This window comes from Triticum urartu, chromosome 2 (genome assembly GCF_003073215.2).
Source record: "Triticum urartu cultivar G1812 chromosome 2, Tu2.1, whole genome shotgun sequence".
In the NCBI taxonomy this organism is placed as follows: Eukaryota; Viridiplantae; Streptophyta; class Magnoliopsida; order Poales; family Poaceae; genus Triticum; species Triticum urartu.
In genome coordinates this window covers 43,505,731-43,530,422 of record NC_053023.1, presented here as the reverse complement: position 1 = coordinate 43,530,422, position 24,692 = coordinate 43,505,731, and the positions used below count along the sequence as shown (strand labels likewise).

At 45.2% G+C, this 24,692-nt stretch overlaps 1 protein-coding gene across 1 annotated transcript; it reads left to right on the top strand.

The window, feature by feature from the left end:
- The first annotated feature begins 7,672 nt into the window (after positions 1-7,672).
- Positions 7,673-9,305, top strand: LOC125535551 (nicotianamine synthase 9). The gene has a single exon (XM_048698619.1). It carries the CDS (start codon positions 7,819-7,821, stop codon positions 8,839-8,841), a length of 1,023 nt encoding a protein of 340 aa, XP_048554576.1. The 5' UTR covers positions 7,673-7,818; the 3' UTR covers positions 8,842-9,305.
- The last annotated feature ends 15,387 nt before the right edge of the window (positions 9,306-24,692 follow it).

The window sequence follows — 24,692 nt, the reverse complement described above, 5'->3', positions numbered from 1 at the left end:
CAGAGATACATCTCCGTCATACGGAGTGACAAATCCCAGTCTCGATTCGTGCCAACCCAATAGACACTTTCGGAGATACCTGTAGTGTATCTTTATAGTCACCCAGTTACGTTGTGACATTTGGCACACCCAAAGCACTCCTACGGTATCCGGGAGTTGCACAATCTCATGGTCTAAGGAAATGATAGTTGACATTCGGAAAAGATACAGCAAACGAACTACACGATCTTTGAGCTATGCTTAGGATTGGATCTTGTCCATCACATCATTCTCCTAATGATGTGATCCCGTTATCAATGACATCCAATGTCTATAGTCAGGAAACCATGACTATCTTTTGATCAACGAGCTAGTCAACTAGAGGCTCACTAGGGACGTGTTGTGGTCTATGTATTCACACATGTATTACGATTTCCGGATAACACAATTATAGCATGAACAATAGACAATTATCATGAACAAAGAAATATAATAATAACCATTTTATTATTGCCTCTAGGGCATATTTCCAACACTTATATATACCTATGTACCCCCAAATGATCAGATACGGAGCCAAAACCCTAATTCCACCGCCGTAACTTTCTGTATCCACGAGATCCCATCTTGGGGCCTATTCCGGAGCTCCGCCGGAGGGGGTATCCATCACGGAGGGCTTCTACATCAACACCATAGCCTCTCCGATGAAGTGTGAGTAGTTTAATTCAGACCTTCGGGTCCATAGTTATTAGCTAGATGGCTTCTTCTCTCTTTTTGGATCCCAATACAATGTTCTCCCCCTCTCTTGTGGAGATCTATTCGATGTAATCTTCTTTTTTGCGGTGTGTTTGTTGAGACCGATGAATTGTGGGTTTATGATCAAGATTATCTATGAACAATATTTGAATCTTCTCTGAATTCTTTTATGTATGATTGGTTATCTTTGCAAGTATCTTCGAATTATCAGTTTGGTTTGGCCTACTAGATTGATCTTTCTTGCAATGGGAGAAGTGCTTAGCTTTGGGTTCAATCTTGCGGTGTCCTTTCCTAGTGACAGTAGGGGCAGCAAGGCACGTATTGTATTGTTGCCATCGAGGATAACAAGATGGGGTTTTTATCATATTGCATGAATTTATCCCTCTACATCATGTCATCTTGCTTAAGGCGTTACTCTGTTTTCATGAACTTAATACTCTAGATGCATGCTAGATAGCGGTCGATGAGTGGAGTAATAATAGTAGATGCAGGCAGGAGTCGGTCTACTTGTCTCGGACGTGATGCCTATATACATGATCATACCTAGATATTCTCATAAATATGCTCAATTCTGTCAATTGCTCAACAGTAATTCGTTCACCCACCGTAAAATAATTATGCTCTTGAGAGAAGCCACTAGTGAAACCTATGGCCCCCGGGTCTATCTTCATCATATTAATCTTCCAATACTTAGTTATTTCCTTTGCTTTTTTACTTGGCTTTTATTTTACTTTGCATCTTTATCATAAAAATACCAAAAATATTATCTTATCATATTTCACTCTCGTAAGTGACTGTGAAGGGATTGACAACCCCTTATCGTGTTGGTTGCGAGGAATTATTTGCTTTGTGCAGGTACTAGGGGACGTGCGCGCAACCTCCTGCTGGATTGATACCTTGGTTCTCAAAAACTGTGGGAAATACTTGCGCTACTTTGCTGCATCATCCTTTCCTCTTCGGCGAAATCCAACGCAGTGCTCAAGAGGTAGCAACATACTTTATCATTTAAGATATTTTGTTGTTAACTCTAGATGAAGTGAATGGACTACACTAACTCTGCCATACCTCAGTTTTTGATGCCCCAATGCATGCCAAACAATAATAATGATATTATTATTTGTTCTTGTTGTTATTAAGTGGCAGGAGCGCCGCCTTTTATTGGAATAACAGAGTGTTCTTATATGTATATTTACCGGTTATAATTGCCCCTTTTTTTAGGTAAAGCTAAAAAGAACCCTCAAAATTACACGTGGAATATATACGGAGAAAAATACTACCAGAATTATGCATGTGGGTATCCTCAACCACCTCACAATAACTCACAATTCATTGGCCAATGAAAACACACCGCGATTTCTCTCCTTCAGAATGTTCCATGTTGTTGCGAACATGCACCTTCCAATTTAAGAGGACATATAGGATGTCCTCCCACCATTGGTTTAATATATTTCTCAGAACCGCGCAAGGCCGGAATAAGCATCCTAGCCGCAACATTAATTGCCTTCCACACCTCATGTGAGAAAGGGCAGTCTTGACAAACACGCATGACGGCCTTGTTGCTTGAGAGGCATATGTGGCAGATTGGACTATGGGGATATTCTCTAATTGTGATATTATCTGCAGTGAGGAAGTGATTCCCATGTAAACGAACAATATATGGTGAAATTCATTGGAGCACGCACTCGTAGGGGCACGCATGCATGCAGGCACACAATTGCTTCAAAATTTGAAAAGTCAGCTGGGGTTTGCATGTGTTTTATCCCTTGATTACTGTATGGGGTTCCATGCATGTAGCTTTTAGCATAGTTGCATGCTCCACCTACCCTCCCATGCCTTTTCCTTTTGACTTTAAAATTTGAATCTATTGTATCTTTTGAACTAAAAGTCAAATTTATTGTTTGTTTTCATATTCATGTTCCCTGTGATGAGGGCTTTGAAAAAATTCCACTCTTGCATATATTTTGACAAGTTCTTAAAACTTCAACAAGTTTCATTTATCAAAACTTGATATCATAATATTAAGTTTTTACCAAGTTGCACCAAGTTTCATTTCCTTTTAGGTTTTAGGGTTTAGCTTTTAGTATTTGCAACTTGGCGAAATTACCCTTTTATTTTTATCAAGTTTTAATAGCTTTAACTTCCTAAAGTTTTTAAAACTTGTAAAAACATATTCAGGAGTGGTCTTGTTTCGAAGCCCCCATCACAAAACACAAATATGCAAACAAAACATAAATTGTACATTTGGTTTAAAAGATATAATAGATTCAGAATTGGAAGCCAAAAGAAAAGGCATGGGAGGTGGGGGGTGTAGCATGCAGTCTCTGCCAGAAGCTGCATGCATGGACCTCATCTAAAGTAATTAAGTGTAAAACACATGCCAAGACCAAGCAAGTTTCCAGATCACGAGGCAATCGTGAAGTTCACAATGCCCCAAAAAGGTGTTTTCCTCACGCACATGCGTGCCACAAATCCTCCTCTCCCTATATATACGTCGTGAGATTGAGGCATACGAAGTGAGGAAGAGATCTCATTTCTCGTGAGGCAGAATCCTTCTCATGTAAATGGATGAACACTTGCAAAACACATTTTGTGTAAGTGACCATTTATCAAATTTTAGTGAGGGAGCATTCCAGAGGACAATAGTCGTCGCGGGCATCCTTGGGCCCTCTCAACTCTCATTGTCATCCTAGCCTTGAGAGCTAGGAGAACTCGTTCTAAATAGTTCTGTGATCTTCACCAAGTGTAGCAGTGGTGGTGGTGGTGGTGGTGCCTTTCGTGAATACAATTACTCTTTTTTTGGCGGTGCTATGGAGCCTGAGAGGTTTATGTCTCCATATATGTGATTATTTGAATTTGCCGAGTTTATGTCCTTGTGTAATGTTATTTTTGTTGGTTTGATTCTCGGTGAAGTTAAAATATTTCCTCAACAACGACGGAAATCGTGTGGTCCGATGGCATGTACTTATATGGCACCACCCTCGACCTAAGTTGTTGCATTCATGACTTACCATACTTTAGGATGGACAACTCAATGGACTTTCAAAAAACCTTGGCAATTAAGCCAGGCAGGTGAGTAAGTGACAATATCGCCATGCCGACGCAATTGTAGTCTCTTTATAGAAGTATTGTTAGTATTTAGTTGTGCAAAGATTGACATCGTGAAGAAGATGTCTATAAGAGATTTAATTCAAACTCATAGGAGTTACGTCGTTGTCTCTTGGATATTGAATTTTAATCTGAAACATTGTAACTATAATAGTTGTGAGTATCAATAAGTTACATGTGTTTTTTTTAAATTGAGCAACAAATATGAGTGTCGCCCTTTCATTAAGAGGGAAGTATGCACGTGTTGGCATGTTTTAAACCGGGCACATGCTGGAATCCTAAACAAAGCACCCCCTAACATCGCATGCAGACTACTCTTGGTTCTGGTATACTCTTAGTTGGAAGGCCAAGTCCCTCTGCCTGTTGTCCTAGAAGGTGAGATGGCCACCTTAATGTAAGTCATACGTGTGCCGTTAAAGATGCAGCGGCTCCGCTCCTTCCATGCATTCCATATGATATAGATGAGGTAGCCACTGAGGCACCTCTTTTGGTGGGCATCCAAATGTTGCAAACATCTGTCACACCATGCATCCACCGAGAGTGAGGGGGTGCCATTTCTGAATAAATATAGCCATGTACCCATGAGGGCACAAATAGGCAGACCCACAGAAGCGAATGGGCATGGCCAAAAAGAGGTGGGGGCAGTCTCCGGGGCGCTAAGGCCGAGATGAAAACGGGGTCATGCGGCTAACATCTCACCTCTAGGCGGTCGATCGTGAGGATCATATTGTGGAGGATGAGGCAAGAGAAAAGTTATAAATATAGCCATATACCCATGAGGGCACAAATAGGCAGACCCACAGAAGCGAATGGGCATGGTCAAAAAGAGGTGGGGGCACTCTCCGGGGCCCTAAGGCCGAGATGAAAACGGGGTCATGCGGCTAACATCTCACCTCTAGGCGGTCGATCGTGAGGATCATATTGTGGAGGATGAGGCAAGAGAAAAGTTTGCACTCCGGCTCTGCATAGGCCCGCCAAATCTTGTCAGTTGAGAATCGTGTATGAGAGCCAATGAATTGTGACGTGTAGGCGGATCTAGCCAAATAATCCCAACTGACCTGCCAGTTCTAGGAAATGGAGTATGGCCTTTGAGGGTCAAGGGCCACCCTTCGTCGCAATCTTTAAAGATCAATTATCTTGGATTCCTTGTGATCCAGAAAGTTTTTATGCGGCAGCGCTCCAGGCTCACCTTGATCTGGGCAGTGGATGCGAACACTAAGTTGTTCCACATCCCCGCGAATGGGCACATGACGAAAAATTACATCAGACTCTTCGGACTACCTGCGGTATTGGTATTTCCATAACATAAAGAGGACAAAGAGCAGAAGTCGTAGACCATTTCAGTGGCCATCTCAGGACTTCTCATCGCTCTATCGAGCTGAATTGGGCTGCCCCTGGATACCAGAGGCGAGATCTCTTAGAATTCGACGCAGATTTTGATGAGGAGAAGATTAAGGAGGCCATTTTCTCACAACCATCTAATAAAGCACTTGGCCCTGACGACTTCATCGAGGCTTTCTTCAGGTCATGTTGGGACATCATCGAAGTGGACATCGTTGCGGCAATTCAACAGGTGGCATCTCTTTGTGGGGATTGTGCGGGTCTGATAAACTCCGCCAACATTATCATGTTGTCCAAGAAGGTTGGTGTCGCTTGCATTTATGACTACTCGCCCACTAGTCTGATTCAGATCCTTTCAAAGATCTTCTCGAAGCTTCTGGCTAACAGATTTGCATCCATCCTCGATGACATCGTTTCTAGAAGCCATAGCATCTTCATTAAAAAGAGATGCATCCATGATAACTTCCTCTTCGTGCAGAACCTCATCAAGGAACTTCACCAAACCAAAACTATGAGTCTGTTCCTCAAGCTTGACATTTCAAAGGATTTTGATTCGGTGAACTAGGCTGTCATCTCGAGGTTATGGATAACATCGTCGGTTCGGTCAGTGATGGCATGATTGGATCTATTTGTCGCTCAACTCTTGGACACCTCCAATGCTCCTCAATGGCATCCCAGGGCCTCCCTTTCCCCGTAGGAGGGGTATTAGGCAGGGGGGCCCCTCTCACCAATGCTCTTCATCTGGCCATTGACCCACTACACCACCACCTACACCTAGCGGCAGAGTCAGGCGTGCTCCTGCCGGTCAGGGCCAGAGCTGTCCACTGTAGAATCTCCTTGTATGTTGATGATGTTGGGATCTTTGCCAATCCTATCAAAGAAGAGTTAATTCCGACCAATTCCATCCCCGGCTGCTTCGCTAATGCCAACATCCTAGTCATAAACCTTCTGAAGACCGAGGTCTTCCCCATCCATTTCTGAGGGCATCGACATGCACGGCCTTCTCACCGTTTTCTCCGCTACGATTGGAAACCTTCTTGTGCCGCTATTTGGGCTCCCCTCTGTATTAACGATGCCTTCGCAAAAGGTTCACCTCCAGTCGCTCAGTGATAAGATTCGTTGTTGAAAAAACATCGTGAGAAGTTGGGAGGGTCTCTCTTGCTAAGGCGGTCCTAACCGCTATGGCCATTTTCCACATGCTGGACACGTCGTTGCTTAAGTGGGCGAGTGCCAAGGTGGACCAGATTACACATGACTTCGTGTCGTATGGTGGAGATAGTGAGACCGCTGGTGGTGGACACTTGTTGGTCAACTGGAAGACAGTCTGTCGGCCCAAAATACTTGGCGACCTTGGCATTGTAGACCTCGAAAGATTTGGAAGGGCCCTTGGGCTAAGGTGGCCCTAGCTGCACTGGACGGACCCGGGCCTTGCAATGTGATGAATATAGTGCTTTTCATGGCATCCACAACTGGCACGACAAACTGGATTCGTGTTGGGGTCCATGTGTCTGTGTTGCCTGGAGCTTTTCGCCATTGCATTTAAAAAAATGACGGTGCACATCGAGCTTTTGAATGATAACTGGATTCATTCGGTGGCTAGATTAAGCGGACCTGAGCAGGTATGAGAGTCCATTTAAAAATAATATAGATCTTGCATTTAGCAATTTGCCCGAGAATGTGTTTTGCCGCTTTTGACTCCTACTTTGCCGGAAGATACAACACCACACACCACACACAAGATGCGACTTCACTTTCTTTCCTGCCGCCGGGTGAACTCGAAGCTGATACGATAGTATTTGGATGCTCTCGCGCCTTTCTTGAACGTTGGATACTCGTAAAAATTAAGCTAGCTACTTGTGATGACACATACTCCCTTGATTCCTAAAATATAATGTTTTTAGAGATTTCAATATGAACTACTCCCTTTATTCCTAAATATAAGTCTTTTTAGAGATTTTAATGTAAACTACATACGAAGCAAAATAAATGAATCTACGCTCTAAACTATGTATATATACATCCGTACGTAGTTCATAATAAAGTCTTTAAAAAAGACTTATCCTACGAAGCAAAATGAGTGAATTTACGCTTAAAATATGTCTATATATATCCATATGTAGTTCACATTAAAATCTTTAAAAAGACTTATACTTACCTACGAAGCAAACTGAACGAATCTACACTATAAAATATGTCTACATACATCGGTATGTAGTTTATATTAAAATCTTTATAAAAGACTTATATTTATGAACGGAGTAGGTGGTTGTTGGTCAGAGCAGCCAGAAAACGTTGATGTGTAAACTCCCAAATAATCAGCTGGGAAGTACATAAATACACAACCGTTACCCGCAGAACCAACGGCTCTGGATGAAGCAGCTGAGGGGCCCCACGGCCGCTCATCATCAGCCGAGCAACACGCGCCCCTAGCCACTGCCACGCGGGCCCCAGCACTCCCTCGACTCCGCCGTCTCCTATATAAACACCCATCGCTCACTCCACAGCAGATCGTGCCCCTCGCCCCCATCACTCACTCTCACAGCCTCCCTCCCAGCTAGCTAGTGCCCTCTGCATCTCGTGCTCCGAGAACTTAGATCAGCACAGAGCGAGGGTCGATCAGCAGCTGATCGGCAGATCATGGGCGTGGAGGGCTGCTGCAACAAGAAGGTGATGGAGGAGGAGGCCCTGGTGAAGAAGATCACCGGCCTCGCCGCGGCCATCGGCGAGCTGCCCTCGCTGAGCCCCTCGCCGGCGGTGAACGCGCTCTTCACCGAGCTGGTGACGTCCTGCATCCCGGCGAGCACCGTCGACGTGGACGCGCTGGGCCCGGAGGCGCAGGAGATGCGCGCCCGCCTCATCCGCCTCTGCGCCGACGCCGAGGGCCACCTGGAGGCGCACTACTCCGACCTCCTCGCCGCGCACGACAACCCGCTCGACCACCTCACCCTCTTCCCCTACTTCAACAACTACATCAAGCTCAGCCAGCTGGAGCACGGCCTCCTCGCCCGCCACGTCCCGGGCCCCGCCCCGGCCCGCGTCGCCTTCCTCGGCTCCGGCCCGCTGCCGCTCAGCTCCCTCGTGCTCGCCGCGCGCCACCTCCCCGACGCCTCCTTCGACAACTACGACATCTCCGGCGAGGCCAACGAGCGCGCCAGCCGGCTGGTCCGCAACGACGCCGACGCCGGCGCGCGCATGGCGTTCCGCACCGCGGACGTGGCCGACGTGACGACGGAGCTGGCGGGGTACGACGTGGTGTTCCTGGCGGCGCTGGTGGGCATGGCGGCCGAGGAGAAGGCGCGCCTGGTGGAGCACCTCGGGAGGCACATGGCCCCCGGCGCGGCGCTCGTGGTGCGGAGCGCGCACGGCGCGCGCGGCTTCCTGTACCCGGTGGTGGACCCCGAGGAGATCCGGCGAGGCGGGTTCGAGGTGCTCACCGTGCACCACCCGGAGGACGAGGTGATCAACTCCGTCATCATCGCGCGCAAGGCGGCGGCGCCAGCAGCAGTTGCCGCAGACGGCGACGTGCCGGTGAACAACGGCGGCATGCCGGCCCAGTGCGCGGTGGCGGTGAGCAGACCGTGCCTCGGCTGCGCCTGCGAGCTGGGGACGAGGGCGCACCAGAAGATGAAGGAGATGGCCATGGAGGAGATGGAGGCGTAGGCATCGGCATCGCCGGCAGACACCGTCATCGCCATCGCCAGAGCACGGTGATGAACTCACCGACCGATTAATATTTGCCCGATTAATCCGCGACCGATACATACATGCATGGTAATAATTGGTTTGTCCTCATGCATGGATGGATGTGGCTACTTATTTACCATAATTATTAATCCTTGCCTGCGTATGGCTGGCTGGATTATTTATTTTCTACCGTAATTGTGCCGTGTTTGTTTTAGCAATCGTCTGACAGCTGCTGCATGCCTCCGGCCGGGTTTAACATAGAGGAGGAGGATGATATGTGTCGTGTCGTGTTGTGGTGAGATCGAGTCGAGTCGAGTTGCCTGCCTGCTAGCTGTTGTAATAAGTGTTTTTGACACTCTATATGACTCAAGTGATCCATCATCACCAAGAAGCAGTGTAACACCGTACCTGTGCTTTCCTAATTGATTCCCTTGTTTCGACGACTTGTCTTGATTTCTTCTTCTTTTTTAAGAAAATAATAATCGTCTCGATTTGCCCTGCGAATTACCCGATCGTTGCAGTTCATATAGTACGGTCAACTGCCAGCAGCGGTTGCCAAATGATTGGAGTGCAGGATTTTTTATGTGGTGCCAAAACGACCGTGCTGTTCGAAATGTGTGCCAGCCATTTTAATGAATGGAAATTGCTTTTTTTTTTTGCTAAGAGTTAGATACGCCGAAGGTGTCAACCTGTCCTGCACGCTCAGTCTAGTGCCTCAAGTTGTAAAATACATAAAACACGTGCTCGAACTTGTCCAGCTCTGCAAATATGGTTCCTTCATTCGTATGAGCAAATATAATAAGGTACAGTCACAGGCTGTAAGATTAAACTATTATATTTTTGTTGAGTTAGATGAGAGAGAATGTGAGAGAAAAGAGAAGCGGGCTGCAGATTAACAGCCGGCTGTAGCAAGGGCTCCTAGAAACAATGTGAGGATGTAAGATGGACCATGTATTAATAAAGTACTACTTCTTAGCAATTTACTACTACTATACTCCCTCCGTCCGTCAATAAATGTGCATCTATCTTTTGTCCTAAGTTAAAGTTTTGAAATTTTGATCAATATGATAAAAGAGAGTAGTAGCATATATGACATCAGATTGATATATTTTGATATATTATGACACTACATTTCAAAACGAATCTAGAGTGATACTAATTTAGTGCAATAAATACTGATCTATCTCTCTATAAAGTTGGTCAAAATTTTAAAATTTTGACTGAGGACAAAAGCTAGATGTACACTTATTCACAGAGGGAATACGTGTTGGCTATTAGGTCGACTATATGTGACATGGCAACTTCATGTAGCTAGTAGTTGGCTCGAAAAGTGCCTGCAGCTACCGAGCTTCATTGCTCTTGATATTTGAATTTTTTTGAAAAACACACTTTTGATGCTCAAAAAAATCTTAAAACAAATATGTGAATACGTACACATATTCCTAAGGACTGGTAGAAATCTAGAGATGAAATACTTTGTATTTTGGGAAATACAAAAAAGAGAAATTTCTGACAGGAATGGCACCTTTTTTCTCCTATATACTGTCAGAAATTTGTTTTTTTCTATAGTCCAAAACAAAACGAGATTTGTACCGAAACTTGCAACGGGTATTCGGAATGTGTATATGCATTTCGGGAAATAATTTCACATTTTTTTGAAACTTTAAAAATATGAATTTGAAAAAGTCAAATATAGAGAGCACTGGTGCTCGGGTGCTACAACGCCGCCCTCGTAGTTGGCTATACTATTAACCATGCTCTATCCAGAGGTACGTCCAGCCCGTATGGCGTGCCAACGTGGCGGTGGCTGGGAGCAGGGAAGTCGCTGGATGATCCAGACATGAGGATGTTTTTAGAAATCCCCCTAATATTTTATTTAATCACGTAGGAAAACCCCACAAATTTATGGATTGTGTGTTGCACGCACAGGTTGTCCAAAGGCCATACTATTCTTGGTAGATATAGATTAGGTTGACCTTTCTATATTGCCTTGCTATGCAAAATGTAATTTTAGAGCACTGGCACATTGTGCCCATTTTTTCAAAGGTCATAGAAACAGATTTTTATAGCTAAAAAACTTATGACAATTTTTTACATGCACACATAGAAGTGTAATACATCCACGTGATTGTTTTTTTCAAAATCTGTATTTGTATGTGAGAGATACAAAAAAGACAAATACATGCAAAATTGAGCTAATTTTTTTGGCCGGATTTTGTCCTTTTTTTTGCATGGTATAATATAGAAAAATTGCAAACAAAGCTTGAAAATCACTTAGAGCATTGTATGAAACTTTTAGCCAATTTTTAAACTTTCAAGAAAAAAGTGCTTAGTGGCACCATGCACTAAAATTCCGCTTCGGTTGCTATGTACCTCTCAGGCGTGCTCAGTTGCTATATATATGGCTCCCCTATGGGTCTGCACGGTTCAACATGTTGTTTTTTTTTCATAATATTTTTACCATTTGAGAAAAGAAATGTAAGAACAAAATACAACTGCCATAAACTTAAAGAAAGTGTTAGTGCATTTGAAAAATGTTCAACATGTTTTTGGAAAATGTTTCGCATGTATTAAAAATTATAATGCATTTTTGAAAAATGCTCGGTGTGCGTTAAAAAAGTTACAACATGTATTTTTAAAATAGTTCAACGTGTGTTAAAAATTATAGTGTAAATTATCATTACATTTCTGCAAACACGGTTTACATGTTTGATACATTTCTAGAATATAATATTATTCCACTATAATTTTTTAATAGAGTTGAATAGTTTACAAAACACAATGTTGCTAATTTGTTACTAATTGGGTATTTTAGAAAGACAATGAAGATAAACAATAATTGTGTGTGCTTGTGGTCCTCAATGAAGATTCATAAATTTAGACATTTCTAGTATCGGTTGAAATATTTAAATCAACATAATTAAGTTCATGTCTACCTCTTCGAAGTACACAATAGTGAAAATGGAAAAAGATAAAAAAATTTCATATTGTTAATTGTATTTTTCATATGAAAAGATTTATGTATTATGAAACTAAACAGCAACTTCGAAAAAATAAAAATAAGAAAATTGCAGAGTGATACGTGGATTGTATTTACACAGCTTTGTAGCTAATAGTTGAATTAGAAGCATAGTCCGGCCGGCTGGCCAGACCGTGCCGTTGGTGAACATGATGTGCCAGGTTTGATACCCCTCCGTGGAGTTTTTTTTTCTGTCATGTTATTTCTGACTAGCATACAGTGTTTTTTATGGCTTTTCTATTGATTAAATAAGACATGGAATCCTCACGTGCGAGTCACCCAATGCCTCTTAGCCACTGATAGGCAGGTCACCTTCACGTTTGTATGCCACGCGGATTGGACGTCCAGATACGAAGGGAGGCACCATATTTGCACGATCAGACAAGTTTGAGCATTAATTTCACGTATTTTGTAACTTTAGACATTAAACTGAGCGTGCATGACAAGTTGAGGCACCTCTGGTGTATTGAACTCTTTTGCTACTTGTGTGATCTACCAGGCTGCTCGGTGTCCAGATTCTATTTTCACCTGCAGAAGAAAAAGGCCGCTTTTGGGCCATTAGATCCTTGTTGCTCCAACTAGAGACTAGGTTCCAATTGGCCCAAAAATCGAACAGCCCAATGACAAGAGGACGCACGGGTATTTTGCTAGTTTCCACCGCCGGGGTCGAAAATAATCCTCTCAAAAAAGAAACAGAAAACACAACGAAAGCAGGGTACTACTATCAGGTCGATATCAGTTTTTTTTTCTCATGCAGAAGAAACATGCCACTTTGGGGGGAAATACCCCTTCGAACATGGTGGTAGGTGCACCTGATAATAAATTTCTTTTTAAAAAATACAAAAAAAATCAAAACTTTCCGAAACTTTTTGGGAACAAACTTGAGCTATCATTATTGCTGTATAAAAAGGTTGTCAACGAAATCTTCTCCAACGAAATTCTGGCAAAAAAACAAGACTTACAGTGTGAATAGTAGCTCTTATGTAGTGAAAAAAATATTTGTTTCTGCCCATAACAACATGAAGGCATTTCTTCGCAAAAGATTTTATACGAGTGCAACGATAAACTACTATGTTCTTTGTACTACCTTGACAGTTGATGAATGGATCAGAACAATAAATCTTAAGTTCATAACCAGCTTCGAACGATTTTTTTGTGTATGCAAAATTAAAATTTTATACCATGAACACTTTTTTGCTAAAATAATAAAAAAAGGAGGAACATTTTAGAGATGCATTGAAAAAATTTGAAAACAACATTTTTTAGTGGACATTTGTTTTTATATATAGAATGAGTTTCTAACCAAGAGTGAACCAAATTATTGTGACGCTTATATAGGCAAATGAAAACATAAAACATGATTTAAGCATAGGAAGAAGTATGCTTAAATTTAATAGGCAGATGTGAGGCTCTAACCTAGACAGACCAGTGCACCAACTTATGCTGCTAGCTGGTAAGGCTCTAGACCATTCGCAAGTAAATGAAAGCAGAAAAGAACCACTGCTAAAGAAAAGAATATGTACTAACATCAAGGCAAGAAAGATAAAATAAAAGGAAACGACTGCTAGAGAAAAGAAATAATAAAAATAAGCGAACGGAAGAGGGAATAAATTAATAAAAAACAATAATAAACAAAGAAAAAAGAAGTCGACCCAGTATTTATTAAAAAAAGTACTGTTAGTAATTTTTTTAGCAAAACTATTTTTTTGAGGAAATTTAGCAAAACTACTGCTGACAACTACGAAGAGAGAACGTGACGTAAAGGCCGGCCCAGAACGAGCATCTGTATACGCGCCGCTTAAGCGCGTTTGCGAGAAAAAAACTGGTGTCAGCCCGGTCCAGCAGATCTGCCGCTCTCACTTTTGAAGAAGGACGATCGACTCCATGAAATCACTAATTAAGGAGTACTCATTGCAAAGATCACTTCAATTTCTCTAGTTGTGACAAGTGATGCACATGCAGCACGCCATTTGTTGCAACTTGGGAGTTTTCTTTTTTTTCATAGATCTGTTTATTCAAAACGTTTTATCTCTTAAACCGTTCGTCCAAATCGCGAACCGCTTTCACCGTTGGATTCCTCGTGTCGAGATATTTAAAACTAGATCCCATGTTGGTAAATTTTGATGAACTTTTTTTCATTAAAACGGATGAAAAAACTGAACCGGGAGCACGGGTTTTTTCCCTTTTCGAAAGGGGCACGTCCGTGCCTCTCACGAAATCACAACCGTGCCTCTCGCGAAAAAAAGAGAAAACGTGTTTTTTTCCGTTTCCGAGGAGGCACGGCCGTGACTCTCGTGAAAGCACAACCATGACTCTTGCGGAAAAAAACCGTGACTCTCGCGAAAGAAAAAACAACAGAAAACACGATTTTTTTTCCTTTCCAAGAGGCACGGCCGTGACTCTCGCGAAAGCACAACCATGCTTCTCGCGGAAGCAAAACCGTGAGTCTCGCGAAAGCACACCCGTGTCTCCTGCGGAAGCAAAACCGTGACTCTCACGAAAGAAAAAAAATTGAAAACACGTTTTTTTCGTTTTTGAGAGGCACGACCGTGACTCTCGCGAAAGCAAAACCGTGCCTCTCGCGGAAGCAAAACCGTCACTCTCATGAAAGGGAAAAAAAGAAAACGCGGTTTCGAGAGAGTTCGGGCATATATCGGAGTACCGGGGTTTACCGGAACCCCCGGGGAGTCAGTGGGCCTTAATGTGCCATAGTGGAAAGGAGGAGGAGGCGGCCAAGGTGGGGGCGCCCCCCAAGCCCAATCCGAATTGGGAGGGGGCCGGCCCCCCTTTCCTTCTCTTCTCCTCCCCTTCCTTCCCTCTCCTACTCCAACTAGGGAAGGGGGAATCCTACTCCCACCAGGAGTAGGACTCCCCCCTTAGGCGCGCCTAGGAGGCCGGCTCTCTCCCCCTCCTCCACTCCTTTATATACCGGGGGGCACCCCATTGACACAAGTTGATCATTGATCTCTTAGCCGTGTGCGGTGCCCCCCTCCACCATAATCCACCTCGGTGTCGTAGTGCTTAGGCGAAGCACTGCGCCGGTAGCTTCATCATCACCGTCATCACGCCGTCGAGCTGACGAAGCTCTCCATCGACACTCAGCTGGATCGAGAGTTCGTGGGACTTCACCGAGCCGAACGTGTGCAGATCACGGAGGTGCCGTACTTTCGGTACTAGGATCGGTCGGATCGTGAAGACGTACGACTACATCAACCACGTTGTCATAACGCTTCCGCTTACGGTCTACGAGGGTACATGGACACCACTCTTCCCCTCTTGTTGCTATGCATCACCATGATAGATCTTGCGTGTGCGTAGGAATTTTTTTGAAATTACTGTGTTACCCAACAGCGAGAGAGAGCTAGGGCAGGATCTTCGGTTCCAACAATTGGTATCAGAGCTCGGTTTTGGAGGTGGGCGCCGGCGGCCATGGCGCTCGTACCGTAGATGGCGGCGGCGGCTCGTACTCGCTGCCGGTCCCGCCGCTGACCACGACGAACTACATCTCACGGGCGATCAAGGTGGAGGCTCTCCTTGATGCCCAGGGGCTGTGGGGGTGGTTGCTCCGGCGAAGGGTGCGGCAATCGACGCTGGCAAGTGCAAGAAGGCGCAGACGATGCTCCTCATGGCGCTGTCGGAGGAGGTGCTGCTGCCGGTGTTGACGAAGCCCACCGCAAAGGAGGTATGGGACTCCCTCAAGAAGCGCTTCGTCGTTGCCGATCGGGTGGGCGCGGCCCGGCTCGCGTCGCTACGCGGCGAGTACGAGCGGTTGCGGATGACGGACGGCGATGATCTGGACAGCTACGTCGGGAAGCTCGGGGCCATGACAGCACGCTATGCAGGTCTGGGGGCGGTGCTCGATGACGCGACGCTCGTGAAGAAGATGTTGGACACGATGCTAGAACGCTTGTACCCCGCCGTCGCCGGAATTGAACAGTTCTGCGATGTGGAAACGATGGCGTTTGAGGACGCTTTGGGGCGGCTCAAGGCGTTCGAGGAATGGACAAGGCGTCGCGGGTAGGATGGCGGCAGGCGTGACAACGAGGAGTTGTTGCTGACCGCGGCACAGTGGGCAGCTCGGCAGCGGCTACAGGACGGAGGCGGCTTCGACTACGACGACAACGGCGCGGGCAGCACGGCATCGGGCGGCGGAGGCAAGCGGCGCGGACGCTGCTACAGCTGCGGCGAGCGCAGCCACTTCAAGCGTGAATGCCCAAAGCTGAGGAAGGCACCGGCAACGGAGCGGACACTGCTGGCGGACGTCGACGTCGAGGACGCCGGCCTCCTTTGAGCCGTGGCTTAGGGTGTGTGTGTTGGGCATAAGCCACGCGAGACGCGTTGAGCGTGTGTGCGTGCATGTGTGTGGCCAGTCTGTTGGCGAATGTGTGTGGGGTGGTGTGACACTCCAAAAAATTTTATTTGGTTTTTATCAAAAACTTTATTTGATTTGGAGGAGACTATTTAAAATTTTTGGAAGCCATTTAAATTTTTTCTTAAACCTCTCCCTCTCAAAACTTTCATGGCAAATATTTTGATACTCTTCTCAACTTGGACTTTTGGTCTTGAGAGCTCTTCACTTTGTCAAGTTTCTGCAAAATTTTTATTTTTAAATCTTTTCTACTAAAAGGGAAAACCCTAAGGATTTTGGGTTTATCCTCCTCTCATTTCAAAATTTTACCCTTTTTTACCATGTCTCATTTTGACATCTGCCCTCCATAACCTTTCCCTCCACTTTGGGTCAAGTCTAGTATTCATTCCCAACAAGTCCAACCCATTTTTGAATTTTTATTCCATTTATTTTGCTCCAAAACTATTTCTGCCATTATTTATGGACCTAGGTGCTTTTCAAAGGAAGTACCATTTTTTAATTTGAGTTTTGATCCCAAACCAACTCCTCTGGCTAGTCCTTAGCACCCCAACCAAGATCCATCTTGATCCACTCTGCTTCAGTTCAAAATTTTCAAAATTTTCCCACTGCAAGTTTGGACCAGATTCATCCTTTTTGGTGAAATTCATATTTTTCCTTCTCCAAAAATTCTACCAAAAATCAGGCAGCCCCCAGGTGCACTGAGAGGCCATCCCACCAAAGATAAGCTCAAGGAAAATTTCCCACAAGCCAAAATCATTTCATCGAACACCTGGCAGGCACTGTCGCTGTTCAGTTTCAGTAAATTCAGATTTTCTTCAGTGTTCAGTCGGTCGTCAGTGTCGTTTTCTTCAGAGACTTGGCATCGATCTCACCAGTGCACACTTGGCACCTTGCGCACTGCACCCCCTCCTTATCCAAAGCGCCGCACACTCACTTGGCTGGGCGCGGACGTCGGTGGCGACGTGGCTCGCCAGCGCCGGCTACTTCTGCGGTTGCAGAGCCACCCGTGGCGGACGACAGGGTGCAGCAGCAGCTTTCGGCGCCGTCCGGCACCGCCCAAACCACCCAAGGCCTCCGCGTGGCCTTCTGCTCTCCTGCACGCACCGCAGCACCGTCGTCGTGGCCTAGCGAGCACAGGGCGCGCCCTCTGCCGCCGACTGGCCCGCGGAGCACCGTTATGACGAAACCGCGGACCAGGCCTAATCCCAGCGAGGTTAGCGTGTGAATGGAACCAGTAGACCTCCACGTTGATGCCCAGCCACCTAATCCACCCGTCCGGTCACCGACTCGTCGTAATTGTCGTCGGCGTTATCCCGTCCGCGGGAACCGCCTCGGGCTGGCTATAAATAGCCACCCCGAGCTCGCCTTCGACCAGCGCCAGTCACTCCACTTCACCAGAGCCTCTCCAAGCCGACAGAAGGACCCCGAGGAGGTCTCCTTCTCCGTCTCCGGCCGCCCCGGTTCGCTTCGGGCTCCGGCACGATCCACGCCAGGGAGGGCTCCCCCACCTCCCTAACCCTGCCCGTAACCTCCTAGGGCACCCAGTCACCTAACCCGCGCCTCAATTTGGTCCTTGCAGCCTTCCCGGACGAGATCCAACATCACCCGAGCCGCTGTCCGCCGGAGTAGAGGCCACCGTCGACATGGTGCTCGCCGACGACCACCTCCACCACCCACAGACGCGGGAGGGCACGCTGATCACGTAGGTACCTTCACCTCCCCCTGCCTCGCCGTGGATCGCCGCCGGCGACCACCGCAAGCTTCGGGCGCCGGCGCGCTCTGTTTCCCCCTTTCAAATTTTCAAACCTGACGGGTGGGACCTCCCCGTCAGCTTTTTCTCTTTTTCGAATCGTTTTCTGAAAAACGCCTTTAGGCAAAATACGCCTTCCCCTCTGGGCTGGCGTGTTCTTAACCGAATCGTTTTCTGTTTTTATAAAATGAACCCTGGAAACTTTCTGTTTCATTACAGAAAGGTCCCTGGACTAAAACCCTAATAACTTTTAAACAGAAAATGATTTTGATTTGATTATTTTTTTGTCATCTTTATTTTTCTGTCTAGTTTTTTATCATATTTATTTGAAAAAAATTTGGAACACTTTTTGTGCACCCACGGTATTTATGTAGTATCTGATTTTTCTTTAATACGTAGATACCGGGAGGAGTAAAGGAGACGCGTACTTCGCCGAGCTAGGCTCCGACTTCTCCAAACCAGGCAAACACGTTTGAACCTTTGATATGATGAGTGTTTTGCATGTTTGCTCGAGTAGTTTTCTCATGGCATGTTTATATGAGCATTTGTGAATGTTATGTGCATGCAAGGCAAGCTACCGGTGAGCTTCGAAGTTGATGTGTTCTTATGATGATAAGATAACACGATCATGTGGTGACATGATGGGTTGCAGGCTGGTATTGTTGAAGCATGCCAGTTCTATGTCAACCGTGAACTCTAGTTTCAACGTGGGTCAAGTCTCGATCCCGTTCGTTTTCCCTTCGTGCTGCCACATGTTTTTTGCAAAGAGTGCGGTTTAGTAAGTTGCAACCCTCTTTCCTGGTACACACCAAACAGAGGGACCGCGATGAGGGTTCCATGGCCCTGGATTAAAGCCAGTCATCCGGTCAGGGGGCATGGGTGTTTCCGGTTGGGACCGAGAGGGGGGCACCCCTTAGAGCGCGCGATATAAATTTGATCCCATGCTATTCGAGGTTGTAGCCTCCCCGTCTTAAGGTTTTTCTTGAACGTTGCCGAGGGTGATTCCTGGCAACGAAAGGTGGAATGGGTGTGTACTGGATAGACGTGTTTCTTCTAAAACACCGTAAACGGAACTAGTCCTTGTGACTACCGAAATCCGTTGGCTGTGGTTAAAAGTACAAACTCTTCAAAGTCAAAACCATTCGAGTATCCATAACCATATCAAGGACTTAGACATCATCTCATTATCAGTCTCAGTGTTAAATCTCAGTGTCAATCCCGGTAATAGTCTCCGGAGTATAAACATACAACCGAGAGTGGTAAACTCGGTTGAAGGTTATTCACGTGAATGGACTAACCAGTTTATTATTATATGCTGAGTATTTCCTTGTGATGGTTTGAATTCATGAGCTACTTAAATTCGAATGATAAACTATAAGCCCTTTTCGTGATGTCGCTCAAACGTCCGACTGTGGCGTTATTATTATTTACTTTTGATATAAGCCCTTTATGTGATGTCGCTCAGACGTCCGACTGTGGCGTTATGGTTATTTACTTTTGATATAAGCCCTTTATGTGACGTCGCTCAGACGTCTGACTGTGGCATTATTGTTATTTACTTTTGATATAAGCCCTTTATGCGATGTCGCTCAAACGTCTGACTGTGACATTATTGTTATTTATTTTCATTATAAGCCCTTTCCGAGGTGTCACTTAGACGCCCGACTGTGGCATGTCCTGTTATTTACTTTTCAATATAAGCCCTTTATGTGGTGTCGCCTTGACGCCCGACTGCGGCATGTTAAATTTGTTTTCATCTTTCGAGGCGTCGCTTCAGACACCCGATCGGTCTTCAGTTATTGTTATTGGGATTTCGGGAGGACTACTGCCTGATTTTCCTCTTATTTATCATGCAGTGCAAATATGTTATTTGATTGTGCATACTAACCTGCTCATGTGCATCATGTTTACATTTGTTATATCTTATGTCCGAACTGTCTTGCGAGTACATTCAAAGTACTCACCTGGCTTGTTGATTTGGCCAGATGTTGATGAAGGCGATCTTATGGATGAAGAGTTCGATAGCGAGTCCGACGCCTAGAGGAGTCCCAGTCAGTCACGTTCGACCCTGGAGTTGTTCACTTGTATCATACACGCTTCCGCCACCCAAATAAAATCATCAAGCCACACTCCGTCGCTTGATGAGCTGTAAGATTTCAGAGTCATGTCACCCACTTCACGGTGATATATCCACCACCACCTTTTTTGCGAGTCAGTAGTTATGCCACCCTACCCTTGTGCCATATTCGCCTTTATGTATAATATAGGCGTGCTTGTAATAAATTGTTGAGCATCCTCAGCTCAACCTTGTATAATATTAGTACTGCTGGATTCTGTATCAAGGTTTTGTCTGCCAGTAAGAAGAGTTCTTCTGTACTGGTTAATAAAAAGGTCGGCTTTTCAATAAATGTTTTATTGAAAAGGTGGTCGTGACAAACTTGGTATCAGAGCCAGGCTGACTGTAGGAAGCCACTAGGTGCGACAGCTAATCGGTTATTAGCTTATTTTATTATTCTGCATATAGTAGCAATTTTCTGTTGGTCATCATAAATTTATGATTTGACTATTCGGGATTTTGTCTACTTTTGTAGATGGCGGGCAACGTTTATGAGTCACAGGTGTTCGCCAATGTTCCTGAGGGGTTTGTCAAACTCCTCATCTCCATCACCAAGATCGCGATTGGGCCATCAGTCCGTCCGGAGTTCACACTCTACCGGCACAAGCTCAGCGACAGTTTGTCTATGTACCAGGCCTCAGTCCAGTTCAAGGGAGGACGCGCCGAGTTCCGCCGCTTCCGATTCGTCGGGAGGGCCATGCCTACGGAGAGGCATGCCATGCATATGGCTGCACGTGAGGCAATAGCTCGCCTCCGGGATGTTCTTCCTTCAATGAAGACTCGTCGTTACCGCTACCTTCCATGCCACGTGCCATACACCTGCCACTATGCATTCGCTTGTGCCCAGGGAGAAAGAGATGAGGCTATTGAGATGGTTGTTGAGTACCTCAAGGCTCTCGAGGCAGCTTTCGACAACCTCGTGGACGGCCTCATAGCTGCTCGTATGGATTCCATCCATGGCTGCTCCGCCAACAGGAGGGAGCTCCTCCACATGGCACCACCACTGACGTTCGTCTCGTCCTCAGCATCATACACACCAGCCATCTTAGCCACTGCTCGCTGCCTGCCTACCACTGAGGAGTTTGACCAGGTCATTGCTCCTACTCCCGTCAGAGCCGCACCACCTGCCACACCCGCGCCAGCTCCACAACCCAGTACTTCGCGCCTGGAGCCTATCATTGAGGAAGAGGTTGAGTCTCCAGCACCACTGGGTCTTACCCTCGGCAGGCCAAAGGAGGTCTTCACCATCTCCGACTGAGCACACCTAGCAGCAGTGTGATGTGCCAGCTTGTATGATATGTTTATATGTACATAGGTTTGGTGAGTAGTAGCTTGTTTGCGCATCATGTAGGGTCTCGGAGAAGTGCACTAGCCTAAATAACATGTCAGGAATGTGTACGCACATCCTGAGTGATGTATTGTATAATTATGGCTTGCATGTAAGATATGTACTGAGCAATCCTTCTCCACGCGCGATTAAGTGTTTTCTTGAAAAATGTTGAAGTTCTTGAAATTTCCGCCTTTACAAAAAATTATTTATTTTATGACTCAATTTTCTCATGAGTTTGCAAAATTACCCCAGAGTGAAAAATGCCTCGTCCCTGGACGCGTTCCATGCCAAACCCGCTGGAAGAAAATTATGGTACCCAGACTAGCAACAACTTCACACAGGGACAGTCAAGTCAGCAAGGCAGTGAGACATCATTTACTCAAGTATGCCGACTTTATGAGCAAAGCCAGCAGCAGCACCAGGAAATGATGAACCAGGTTATCAATATGGGGAATCACCGTGAGCCTTATCAGCAGCACTCTAAATTGTCTGAATTACAGAAGACGCGTCCCCCAACATTCTCTCATACTAATAAACCTCTTGAGGCCGATGATTGGCTTCGAGACATTAAGAGGAAGCTGATTATTGCACAGAGCTCAGACCGTGAGAAGGTACTTTATGCACCTCACTATCTCACGGGAGCAGCCGCGTCATGGTGGGAGAATTTCCTGCACATGCACCCCGATGAAAACAGTATCACATGGGAAGATTTTAAAGAAGGATTTCGTGGGGCGCACATTCCCAGGAGCATAATGAAGATCAAGAAAAGGGAATTTGACGACCTCAAGCAGAGGAGTATGACAGTGACTAACTAAAATAGTCAGTTTACCCTATTATCTCGTTATGCCAACGAAGAACGCATGACGGAGGACAAAAAGATGGAGAAGTTTCTGGATGGTCTGGCACCAGCACTTAAATGCCAGCTGGTCGTACACACCTTTCCAGACTTCAAAACGCTTGTGGACAAGGCCATTACATTGGAAAATGAGCGCCATAGCTTGGAGGAATTTCGCAAGCGGAAAAGGGACCAGGTCACACATGCTTGCAACAGCCGGCACAAGACTGAACCTCAGAAGATTGGAGCAAACCGACCCACAACCAATGTTCCGCGGCCAATCAAAAATTTTCACGCAAGGGACAAGGATTTTACGTATCGCCCAGGCATCACTTGCTACGCTTGTGGAGAGGAAGGGCACTATGCTAAACAGTGCCCAAAGCCAAGAAACTCGGCCCCAAAACCGAACAACAATGGAAGCAATTCAGCACCCAAGCGCAACAACTTCATTTCACGTGATGATCGGTTATGATTTAGTTGATTTGGATCACGTGATCACTTAGAAGATTAGAGGGATGTCTTTCTAAGTGGGAGTTCTTAAGTAATATGATTAATTGAACTTAAATTTATCATGAACTTAGTCCTGGTAGTATTAGCATATCTATGTTGTAGATCAATAGCTCGCGTTTAGCTCCCCTGTTTTATTTTTGATATGTTCCTAGAGAAAACTAAGTTGAAAAATGTTAGTAGAAATGATGCGGATTGGATCCGTGATCTGAGGTTTATCCTCATTGCTGCACAGAATAATTATGTCCTTGATGCACCGCTAGGTGACAGACCTATTGCAGGAGCAGATGCAGACGTTATGAACGTTTGGCTAGCTCAATATGATGACTACTTGATAGTTTAGTGCACCATGCTTAATGACTTAGAATCGGGGCTTCAAAGACGTTTTGAACGCCATGGAGCATATAAGATGTTCCAAGAGTTGAAATTGGTATTTCATACTCATGCCCGTGTCGAGAGGTATGATACCTCTGACAGTACTTTGCCTACAAGATGGAGGAGAATAGCTCAACCAGTGAGCATGTGCTCAGATTGTCTGAGTACTACAATTGCTTGAATAAAGTGGGAGTTAATCTTCCAGATAAGAGAGTAATTGACAAAGTTCTCTAGTCACTATCACCGAGTTACTAGAACTTAGTGATGAACTATAATATGCAAGGGATGGCAAAAGTAATTCCCAAGCTCTTCGTGATGCTGAAATCAACGAAGGTAGAAATCAAGAAAAGCATCAAGTGTTGATGGTTGACAAAGACCACTAGTTTCAAAAAGGGCAAAGGGAAGAAAGGGAACTTCAAGAAGAACGGCAAGCAAGTTGCTGCTCAAGTGAAGAACCCCAAGTCTGGACCTAAGCCTGAGACTGAGTGCTTCTACTGCAGAGGGACTGGTCACTAGAAGCGGAACTGCCCCAAGTATTTGGCGGATAAGAAGGATGACAAAGTGAACAAAGGTATATTTGATATAAAGATTATTGATGTGTATTTTACTAGTGTTCGTAGCAACCCCTCGGTATTTGATACTGGTTCAGTTGCTAAGAGTAGTAACTCGAAACGGGAGTTGCAGAATGAACAGAGACTAGTTAAGGGTGAAGTGACGATGTGTGTTGGAAGTGGTTCCAAGATTAATATGATCACCATCGCACACTCGCTATACTTTCGGGATTAGTGTTGAACATAAATAAGTGTTATTTGGTGTTTGCGTTGAGCATGAATATGATTTGATCATGTTTATTGCAATACGGTTATTCATTTAAGTAAGAGAATAAATTGTTGTTCTGTTTACATGAATAAAACATTATATGGTTACACACCCAATGAAAATGGTTCGTTGGATCTCGATCATAGTGATACACATATTCATAATATTGAAGCCAAAAGATGCAAAGTTAATAATGATAGTGCAACTTATTTGTGGCATTGCCGTTTAGGTCATATTGGTGTAAAGCGCATGAAGAAACTCCATACTGATGGACTTTTGGAATCACTTGATGCTTGCGAACCATGCCTCGTGGGCAAGATGACTAAGACTCTGTTCTCCAGAACAATGGAGCGAGCAACTGACTCATTGGAAATAATACATAACTGATGTATGCGGTCCGATGAATGTTAAGGCTCACGACAAGTATCGTTATTTTCTGACCTTCACAGACGATTTGAGCAGATATGGGTATATCTACTTAATGAAACACAAGTCTGAAACATTTGAAAAGTTCAAAAAAATTTAGAGTGAAGTGGAGAATCATCGTAACAAGAAAATAAAAGTTTCTATGATATGATCGCAGAGGTAAAATATTTGAGTTAAGAGTTTGGCCTTCAGTTAAAACAATGTGAAATAGTTTCACTACTCACGCCACCTGGAACACCACAGTGTAATGGTGTGTCCGAACGTCATAACCGTACTTTATT

What these genes read in the sequence shown, in the direction of transcription:
- LOC125535551 (XM_048698619.1), top strand. Translation starts at nt 7,819, where the DNA reads ATGGGCGTGGAGGGCTGCTGCAACAAGAAGGTGATGGAGGAGGAGGCC.